General features: G+C 36.4%; 2 protein-coding genes across 3 annotated transcripts in view; one reads left to right on the forward strand and one right to left on the reverse strand.

Annotated features, from left to right (window-relative positions):
- Positions 1–2689, forward strand: part of MRPL30 (mitochondrial ribosomal protein L30) — an 8942-nt gene extending 6253 nt beyond the window's left edge. For both annotated transcript variants that reach the window (XM_012727487.1, XM_004686010.2), the window contains exons 3-5: positions 1395–1541; positions 1756–1829; positions 1907–2689. In XM_012727487.1, coding sequence (XP_012582941.1) covers positions 1395–1541; positions 1756–1829; positions 1907–2039 — 354 coding nt within the window. In that variant the 3' untranslated portion in view covers positions 2040–2689. The remainder of the gene's footprint in view (positions 1–1394; positions 1542–1755; positions 1830–1906) is intronic.
- Positions 2690–6316: 3627 nt separating this feature from the next.
- Positions 6317–10865, reverse strand: part of LYG2 (lysozyme G-like 2) — an 8291-nt gene continuing 3742 nt past the window's right edge. Inside the window, exons 2-5 of the mRNA XM_004686159.1 lie at positions 9424–9564; positions 8475–8671; positions 7567–7705; positions 6317–6435 (exon numbers count right to left, since the gene is read on the reverse strand). Coding sequence (XP_004686216.1) covers positions 6317–6435; positions 7567–7705; positions 8475–8671; positions 9424–9564 — 596 coding nt within the window. The remainder of the gene's footprint in view (positions 6436–7566; positions 7706–8474; positions 8672–9423; positions 9565–10865) is intronic.

Consider the following 10865-nt stretch of genomic DNA (forward strand, 5'->3'; position numbering starts at 1 on the left):
GTGGGGGAATGCATGGGACTATGGTGGTGGCACACGGGTGATTTGGTGATGGGAAACCCGCGGGGATTACAATCGAGATGGAAAAAAAAATGTGCAAAATGATGTAAAAATAAACTTTTGTAATAATTAAAAAAATAAATAAATAAAATAAAATACCTATATTTGAATATGGAAAACTTTCATGTTAAATTCTTTGTGGATATAGGTAGTTACCAGGAATTGTAATACATATATGTAATTAATGCCATTGTTCTTTGAAGTAGTTTTTTCATGAGTCTATTTATTTTTGCATATGCTTTTTTCATATTATTTTATTTTTGTACTGCCATTGTCCCAATAAATCTGTAGGTTTTTGTCCTCATGTTCCATCTATGTGGCTTTGTTGTTGTTGTTGTTGCTTTTCCAGACCCCTCAGTCCGGTTCCCAAGAAGTGTAATAGTTGATCTACTGTCTTTGAAAGGTTTTTACATATATATGAGTCTTAGAATCTATTCATAGAATACATCAGTCCACATGAAACAAATGCAAGGTTCTACTGCACATAATGATGTGGGAAATTGTTTTTGTTTTTGTTCTGATTAAGAATATATTATGGCCACCTGTCAATATTAGTACCTGTCAATATAGTAAACCTTGTTTGTTTTATATTGTTTATATTATTTGTTTATATTATATAAGGTAGGCTAATATTTACTTAGTTGTATCATACTTTACATAGTTTTATTATTACTAGTTTTATTTAGACTGTGTACAACATAATTTATTTAGTTCTTTTCAGGAACATGGATGGTATTTGAGGTTTTCATTATTACAAATAGTGTTGCAATATCCTTTTTTTTTTTTTTTTTTTTGGTACATCTTAGGTGCTTAGGATGTTTTTCAATGGGATAGTGTCCTAGAATCTAGAGAAACTAGAGTATTAGAGAAACCGTTCAAATGTCAGCTCTATGGAGTTGTTTCTCATCCTTCCTTGTCTTTTTATACTTTCATAGGTAGTTTGTATGTGCTTTTTAGAATTTTCCTGGTTATAATAACTTATATTTGTTATGTTTGTTCCACCACTTGAATGAGGTAGATGGATGCAGGTCAGTACCCAGTTCACATGGGATAATACATTCTCTTGGCCTGTGAATGTGTTAGCATCATCTGTTCCTGCTTTGCTCTTAAAAATACAAAACAAAAAGTACGTGCCTGTGTGATATTTTTCTTAAAAGAGTATAAAAGTCTTAGAGTCCATTAACTGATGATCAAACTGGTAGAAATAATTCAATTTATGGATGAAGATTATAGAAAAATTAGTGATGAGATTACTTTATAGTTGTTTTTGAGGGAGAAAAGGAAGTATATAGAAACTATAACTTGAGATTTTACCATTTCTAATTCTTCATTTGTAGGTGTTTCAGCCTTCACCTGAAGACCATGAAAAATATGGTGGGGATCCACAAAATCCTCATAAACTCCATATTGTTACCAGGATAAAAAGTACAAAAAGACGTCCATATTGGGAAAAAGATATAATAAAGATGCTTGGATTACAAAAAGTATGCAGCCATTTTAGTAATCTTTAGTTTTGTTATCAGTTTGTTTTAAATTTAACACTTTTGAAATTTAAGGTGTACTTTAGTGCTTCTTTTGTTTAAACATATTATTTAGTTTAATTCTAAGAATGTTTGATTTAACCAGCTTAATATTTTATTGAAACATGGGGCCATCTGCTTTCGAAACTACTTATCACATTGTTTCCTTTGTTTATAGGCACATACTCCTCAAGTTCATAAGAATATCCCTTCAGTGAATGCAAAACTGAAAGTAGTTAAACATTTAATAAGGTTTGTTGTTTGTTATTTCAGCAGTTTTTAAAAATTTGTTATCTGGCATAATTCTAAACTCATTTTTTATGTTGCAGAATCAAGCCCCTGAAGTTGCCGCAAGGACTTCCAGCAGAGGAGGACATGGCTAACACCTGCCTCAAGAGCACTGGGGAGTTAGTCGTGGGCTGGCAACTAAATCCTCTGGGCCACAAGGCAGTCAAGCCCTAATGCCACAGCAGTTTGAGATTAAAAGCTGCAACTCATTTTAATTTAAATATGTGAAAAAGGTGTTTTCATTAAAACATATTTTAAATAGTAGTCATTTTCACTGACTAGTTATGATGTGATTCTTCCTTACCATCTCGGTTTCATTGCTATTATTAGGTTTAATTCTTTCCCTTCCCTCCCTAGTAGTTACACTGCAGCATGGATAAGAATGACCCTGTTTGAACATCTAGGATCAGAGGTCATCATAGCAATCAACAGCTGTTTTTTAATAACATTTTCTCATTTAACTGAATTTAACAAATTCTGTGAATGAATTCTTAAAGTGAATACTGTGTTAGGTGTTGGAGAAATCCCAAACTCATTAAAACATGGCCTCTCCCTTCAGGAGCTTATAGTCTGTTTTGCTAGACATCAGAGATTCAGTCAAGTCCTTAAACACTGGACATAGCTAGACCTGCTGCTTTGTGCTTTAGTATCTGTAAGTATAGATATGGGCTAGGTTTCATTGTATCCATAAATTTTATACCAAAAATAGTATCTGCTTTCTAATTACCAATCTGATTTGTCTAAATTAGCTAATATTTGTCTTTCCCCTATTTTATTTCATCTAACCTAATTCCATCCATATTGTAAAAAATCTCCTATTAATAGCTGAGCAGTATTCCATCAGAATATATACCACATATTTTTAATCTATTCATCTGCTCTTGGACACTTAGGTTGTTTCCATAACTTGACTATTGTAAATAGTGCTGCAATAAATGTAGGAGTGATTTTATCCCTTTATATTAGTGTTTTTGTATCTTTCATCTATATAACTAGCAGTGGAATTGCTGGATCTTAAGGTGGATCTATTTTTAACATTTTGAGAAACCTTTATACTGTTTTTTTGTTTGTTTGTTTGTTTTACAGGGGCTGGACCAGTATACATTCCAAAGATTTCCCTTTTCTCTATGCCCTTTCCAACATTTGTTTCTGGTTTCTTGATGAGGACCATTATCACAAGGAGGAAGTAGTACCCCATTGTGGTTTTGATTTACATTTCCCTGTGAGAAGTAATGATGAGCATTGTTTCAAGTGCCTGTTGGCCATCTGTTTATCAGCCCATACTTTTAAAGCATCATTGTCCTGGCCAAACCATGTTACCTACCTGAGCATTGATAGGTAATTAAGATAGGCTTAGCAGAACACCAATAATGTAAAACTCATGGAGTGAAAGGAGGTTTCATGATAGAAAATTAAAGCATTCAATCCCATATAATATGAGAAGCATAGCTCAATAAGCCAGGAAGATGGGTTATCATTCATAGATGAGAATTGTTGGTGAAGACCTGTGGCTTGGACTATGAGGTTTCTTCTGATTTATTTTTTCAATTTTATTGTCCCAGATGCTCATTACCTGAGGGTAATCCTCAGGTTACCCTCCCACAAAAGTCCCCTGTTCTGAGTAATGACACAAGTATATCTATTTATGAGGACTACCCCACTCTTCTAGAATCATGTTAGAGTGTAGAGTGATCTACAGAGGCAATCTGGCCCAACTTCTCATCTTGCAGTTGGGAAAATGCAGTCCTGAGCAATGTGGAAATTGCCCCCAGATACCAACAAGTCAGAGGCAAACTCAAGCAGGTGTTGTGCAGGTGACTGGTATATTCTGAACTCTCAATGTCCTTTGAAGAAAAAGGCTGAGAATTATAATCATGAAAATGTCCAGTAAGAAAAATAAGATAATACTTAATTTTCTGTTTTGAGAACTATTATAAAATAGGCAGCTCTCTGCTCACCTGCCACACACTTCTGTAGTGTGTGTTTTGCACCTATGCAGGTGAATCTCTTTCTCCCTTTCCTAGTAACCTCCCTTTTAAAATGTAAAAAAGAAAGAAGAAAAACTATAATATTTCTTCACCTTCAGTGAGTATTTAGATTTTCAGACACTAAAAAGGAATGATATTTTAGATTGTAGGATATAAATTTAGAGCAATTTATTATTCCTGAAGGGGCACACACACACACACAATGTAAAGATTGAGAATAACTGAAAGAATATTAAATGTAGCCACATTTGAGTCTGACATTTTTAAATTGTTCTCAATACACTCGAATTAACTTGAACAGTAAACTCAGATGGTTTTATTATATCTAATTAGTAATTCTAGCAGATTATGGAGAAGCTTGGCAAGGAGTTCATGAGGTTTAATGAGGCTTATGTACTACTTCCAGGTCCTTACTATGTTACTAGGTCATGGAGAAAGCAAGCAATGCTGGAAGGATATTCCTAACATCTAGGTATAACTAATCTTTGTGAAGCAGATACTTCTAGACACTTAAAGGATTTTTAGATTTCCTCCTGCCAATTCCTGCATTTCTGTGCCTAAACCCTCTTGGAAAAATGTGTAACCTACTTGCATGACCACACTAACAAAGAAGTAACGTATCCTCCTCTCTCAACAGGCAATTCCTCTTAAAAATCATCTTTTGGGTAGAAAAATAGGAAATCTGTGTTTTGCGCCATTCCTTGATATTTGCTTGTAGGGTTGAGCTCCAGTGACTGTAGCGGTAGACAGCTTGACTCATCACTTTCCCTGTTTCACCAAGTCACTTCATACTGGAATTCCCTGTACCTCTCAAACTACCTGCATTTAAGTTCTTATCTCAGGGTCTCCTTGGGGACCAAACTAAGGTATCTTAAGCATGAATTCTACAGAAAATCTCTTGGTATGCCAGTCATAAAGAAAATAACAAAGGAGTGGATTCAGAGTGTAAACCAGTTTATACTACTTGTTTTTCAAATTCTTGGAAATTCCTCATCTAGATGTATGCTTTTGCTTTAGTAGAGATGCTGAGGAAAAGGCCAGGAGAAAGCACTTTCGAGCACAACTGCAAGGATGATAACCAAAACATCTAGTAACTGGTGCAGCATGGCCCTCAACCACTCATAAAATGTGCTGGCTTGTATGCTGCAGGGACTACCACAGCAGCTGATTGGCCATTTGCTCTGCCCAGTTAAAAGCAGGGGTTCCAGTTCTGCTTGAGTCAAGTCTGCAGGGGGTTGGGAAGTCACTGGTGAAAGAATGTTTCTCTGGTTTCTTCCAAGGGGACTTAGAGATAGGTACATATGACTCTGATTCTTTCTCAATGAGAGAGAAGTGATAGGTAGAAACATTCCCAAAATCTCCAAAGGGAACTAAAGACCCAGAAGTGTCTGTGTTGGCAGAGACTTTGAAAGTTTTACACTCCATATTATTTGATTCTTCTGCTGAGTTGAAGCTAAAAGTCAAATTACTCTGCTTTCTTCTAGATAATTATCTCTTCTCCCTTGTGGGTAGTCTGGGCAACAAAAGTAGTCAAGAGCTAGATATGTATATGACTTAAGTGTATGAGTCTCCCTCCTAGAACTATGAACCTGAAACAGAGTGAGGAAAGATTGGAGAAATGTCTTTGAAATTTATGTAGTGAGTACTAATTCATTTGCAGTGGGGATGCTATAAAGAGGGTGGTCTGGTTCCTGCTACTCAGAAACTAGTTTGTCTTCATATTCTTGACCATCTCCTTGGTTTTGTAAATCTGATAGTAATCCTCTAGTGATTTCCTATTATTGCTTAAATTTTCCAGAATTAGTTATTTTTGCTGGCAACCAAAGAACCAGTACTAAACCAGGTCATACAGTCTTACCTTCAGCTATGTTTTGTGGAGAGTGGACCCTTTGAAAGAGTGTCTGTTAGAATCTACTGAAAATGTAAGAAAATAACTCAGTCTCTGTATTTTCATCAAACAAGAGGAAGAAGATGGGAAGTTGGTGTAGGAAGTTGGTGTACTTGATCACTACAGAAAGATCAGCTAAAATTCCATCCCTAACTTTTTCATTTTCCCATGAATTGGCTGGCTTAAGAATCAGGCATTTCTCACATTCAAACTCAGTGGGAAAGGACAAAGGTTCAGTTTAGGATCTCTACTTACTAGCAATTCTGTTAAGACAGGGAATAGGAAGGTCTTAAATCACGGGCTAAAATGAGGCCTCGAAGAACTTACAGATTTCACTCACCATGCTGTTAATAATGTCTACAAAATAGCTATGCATATTTCTATGCACATCTCATGGAATCATATTGTGAACTGTGGATTTTCTTTTGCTTATAGTAACTTGCATTTAAAATTAAGGAGTGGATTTCCTGTCAGAATAAAACCATTCTTTTGCCAGGGTTGGATATAATACATACATATCAAACCCTCCAAAAGGGGCCATTTGAGCACCTACTGACTTGGCCCACCCACAGAATCTAGAAGCTATGTCTTTTATAGAATTTAGCTCTGGCAAGAAGATCATTGACCAAGTCATTGTCTATGTCCATGGGGGTGACAATTGCATCAGCTCCTGACTTATAGGCCGAGAGACCACCTGAAATAAAACACAGTGGTTCAAGTTGAAATATTAATTTTCAGCACAAGTAAGATATGAACATTCCTAGGATGTCAGTTCTCTGAGCAAATCTAAAGCTGCCAGCCGCAGATTCTCTTTCCCTGGATATCCCCCCTGAAAGGAATTGCTATCCCAACAACCACTGAGGAAATACCAAATTGCTTTCCCTCTCTTCTCTTTTTTAAACACTTTTGTTTTACTTATTGCAAAAGTCAGATTTCCTTTTTATGGAGCCAGACTCAACAAAAACACATTTTCAGTCTGAGAAGACTTATAACCGTTTATCAGTCATTCATTAATTCACTTTTATTCACTCACTCATTCGTCCAATCAGTGTTTTTAAGCACCTGCTATGTTCCAGAGTGGGTATGACACTGAATGCAAGGTTCACATACGTATCCAAGACATAGTCATTTCTCCTTGGGGGTATGTGTGTAATGTGCACAAGTATACATATTTTGTACTCTAGGATTTTATTTCAGTAGTTAAATTGTGTTGAACATAAATGTGCTCTGCTCTAATGTCTAGAGGAAAAGACCTCTGTTGTGGATCCCTGCTTTAAGAACTTTGAGCTAGAAAGTAGAAACTGTTCTAAATTAAGGCCCTGTAAGGTGTTAAAAAAAAAGTATAGGAGGGTCTGTAGAAGGTTGACCTAGTAACAATTGGTCTGATTGGATGTGGAGAGAGAAGGAACCAGAGAGCCTAAAAAAACAGGCAGTGTTCTCTACTTAAACATATCATGTTACTAAAGCCCTCATGTTCCTGAGAATGCTGAGAAAGGGGGAAAAAAAAAGATGTTCAAACAATTCAGCTTCTTGCATCTAGAAGAAAATCTATCCAAGAAAGGCAAACAATATTCTTTTAAACTATTAATTCGCAAGGCCTCATTCAATGGATCAATAGCCAGTAAGAGATTGAATTGGAACCCCAACATCTGGCAGATGGGAAAACAGAAGTAGAGAAAGGAATACCACTCAAAGCAGCTCAGCGAGCACAAGCTCAAACTATTGACCATCCCTCAATAACTCTGCCAAGTTGAGTGGTCCCAGGAGGCCCAGGCACATCTGGCCTCACCACTCATTTTAACAACATTTTACAAATATGGCCTACCTTTGAGGTGTTGAGCCACAGTCCACGTGGGGAATTTTTTCTGGATCATCTTAATTCTGTCTGTGAGAATCCCAACAGCCTGCAAAAGGTGTTCTTTGCTGTCCCAGGCACCAACAGGTTTGTAAATTTGTTTATCAAGCTAGAAAATTCAGAAACATTAGCATGTGGATGAAGCAATACATTTTTTCTGCTGTTCCCTACTCTTCTTCCTTGTGTTCAAGTTCAGACTCTGGTGTCAGGATCTTTATGCTCACAAAGTCAATTCTGTAGTAATTTCTTTGACAGAAAAAGAGTCAGAAAGTATGATTTGGGAGAAGTAGATGCAGCATGGGTTTAGTTAAACACTTTAATATCTTATATTATTTATACACGTCATATATATGCACATACCTATGTACATAAATTTTAAAATTGCTTCAAAACAATTAACATCCAGAGTCTAAGACATTTACAAACAAAAATAAAAATTTATTTCTAACTAGGAAGTCTAAAAGTCTTAATTTCTGCAGGCAATTTAAAGTAGGTCTTGAAGGAAATAGCCACAAAGTTTGCATTCCTTTTTACCAATTTGCCAAAAGAACAAGTAGGTTCAAGTAGGACTTAATTACAGTTTTGATCCACATGCATGAGAACAGGATGCCTATAATTGTTCATCTTATAAAATGTTCTTAATTTAAGTACATTGTATATTATTTATTGCAAATTGTAGTTATGAAACTCTGAAAAACTTTTTGGGAAAATAAACAATAGCTGATAAATCTTGAATGAAATGTAGAAGTATATTACAGATATCCCAGTACTAGGCTGGGTAGATGTATTGAAGCCTGTAAGTAGTGAATATGGATTTTTAATTTGGTCGCGCTCTGCAAGGATGAAATGGGAATGATGGAAATCTTCTAACTAAGTACCTGCATCAAGCCAAACTTATGTCCCCTGTGGTCCCAGCCATCTTTCAGGACAGTTCCACCATGGCTTTCTCTGGAGATGATGGCTGCAATGAGAGCTGGGTCCACACAATACCTCAGCCCAACTTCTTTGATCAGAGTTTGGTAAGGCTTTATGGCCCTCAAATCCATCTCAGCAAACATTTCAGAACCACGGATCCCTGAGTCAATAGAAAAAATTCTGTTTCCCCTTCTTCAGAAAAAAAACAACAACATTATTTTTCAAAAATTATCACATTTTTCATAACCTCTAATCCATGCTCACAACTTACGTTGACCATACTATGACTTTCTTTTGGTCTCTGATTATCTAAACCAGAAATAAACCCTGTCAGGCACCACATCTGCCTCCTTCCTCTTTCTTCTCTTTTCTGCCAAACTTGTGTATTGGGGAGGCTTGGAGACTAGAAGTCACCCAACCTAAGTCTGAGTCTGGCTCTGCAACTCCCTAGATTCAGACCCTTGGAAGCTTCTCGATGCTGAGACTTGATTTTCTAATCCATAAATTGAGAGACAGGTCAGACATGGCCCTAGTGCTGATCTCAGCTCTGACACTCTACTACTGTGATTCCATCATAAAGGAGACTTGGGAATAAGAGAGGAAGAACGAAAAGGAAGAGATTTGCTTAAAATGCTCATGTCATAGCATAAATTATATACATTACAAACAGATACAAAAGCGACAATTTAATATTTTATTTAACCTATCATTCCAATATGTAGAAACAAACAAATTTTAAAAGAATGTAGAACACTAAATGAAAAGCAGCAGTTAGGTTGGTCAAGATTCTGCTTTCTGTTTTTAAATTTTAATGTCACTGCTACAGTAATTAATGATTATACCTTTTCAGAGTTAAGCTACTTCCTAAGAAAGTATCTGGGAAGGCAAATGCTTGCTTTGTTTTCCACTTACCACAATTAATCAACCTTGTTATATCACAGGAGGCCCCAGGGGTTTCCATGGTCAGGATGTCACCATAGCAGCCATGGTACAGGCGAGGGTGCAGGTGAGGATTCATAGAGTGAGTTAAAGAGTACAAGCCCTTAGAAGTACCTGGGAGGGCAGAAGGATGACCTGCATGAAATCTGTGAGAAAATGTTTCTTGAACTGATATAACAATATAGAGAAAAAGCAAATCCATAAGACAAAAACGGAAGATTCTCCCCTTCCTACTCTACTCTCATCTTTAAAAATTTGTAATACAGTGCTTAATTCTAAAGGATATGCAAAGCATTATGAAAATCATTATAGGTCTCAAAAACATTCCTGAAATCTTGATCACAAATAAAATTGCCATGCCTTCCCTGGTGGTGCAACAAGTTAAAGCACAGCACTGTGAAGCTTTCCGCAGCCACTGCAGCATGACCTAGATCCTCAGCCAGGGATCTGACCCATATGGTGCAGCAGACCTCTCCTGTCTCACTCACTGCTCCCCTCAGCAGTGTATTTCAGTACATCTGCCTGTTCTGATCCCCACTCTGTCTCTGGTGACTCCTCTTACTGTCCCTGCATCTCTAGCCTGTACCCCAGTTCTGTATGCATAAATAAATAAATCTTTACAAAAAAAGAAAAAGAAATAAAATTGCCACTAGCAGGAACTTTAAAAGAAATTTTAAAACACTACTGACTCTACTTCTGGGACAGTGAACATGTGAAATAACAATTAACTTGTTTTAGAAGGATAAGAAAGAAAGTTAACATTAACTTAAAATAGTTGTTTCATAACATGCTGCTGTGATATTTATTTTCTATCTAATAAAGTTGGAGATAAAATTTATGATCATAAAATTTAAATCTATTCTTATTTTTAATTTTGTCATTTTGAAGTGACTTCTAAATCTGTTTATTACAAGAGATAAAGAGCTTTTCTTTAAGTTGAAAAGTTTGTTATAATAGATTTGTGGATTGTTGACATGCACCTAAAGACTACAAATGTTTGTTGTAAGAAATTGTATTTCCTAAAATGTTTGATGAAAAACACAATGTTGTTTCACTTTGCATTGTAAATAATGTTTTTGAATGACAGATGGGTTTTTACCTATCCTACATGCCTTCCAGATACCTGCCTCAAGATCTAGTTCTGATTAAATTGATGGTATAAATATCACTTAGCTTTGGTCAGACAGCTGATGAAATTATTTCTTACAAATATTTATTTTAAAAAAAAAAACATAAAAGTAAAGGTATAGGGGCCCTCCCTGGTGGTGCAGTGGGTTGAAGCACAGCACTAAGAAGCTAAGGCCACTTGCACATGAGTTCAATACCTGCCTGCCCCAGAGGTGACCACATGGTGTGGCAGACCTCTCCTGACCCGCCCACTGCTCCCCTCAGCAGTGTACTTCATCGATCTGCCT

Source organism: Condylura cristata, unplaced genomic scaffold (assembly GCF_000260355.1).
Source record: "Condylura cristata isolate star-nosed mole 26May11 unplaced genomic scaffold, ConCri1.0 scaffold00020, whole genome shotgun sequence".
Lineage (NCBI taxonomy): Eukaryota > Metazoa > Chordata > Mammalia > Eulipotyphla > Talpidae > Condylura > Condylura cristata.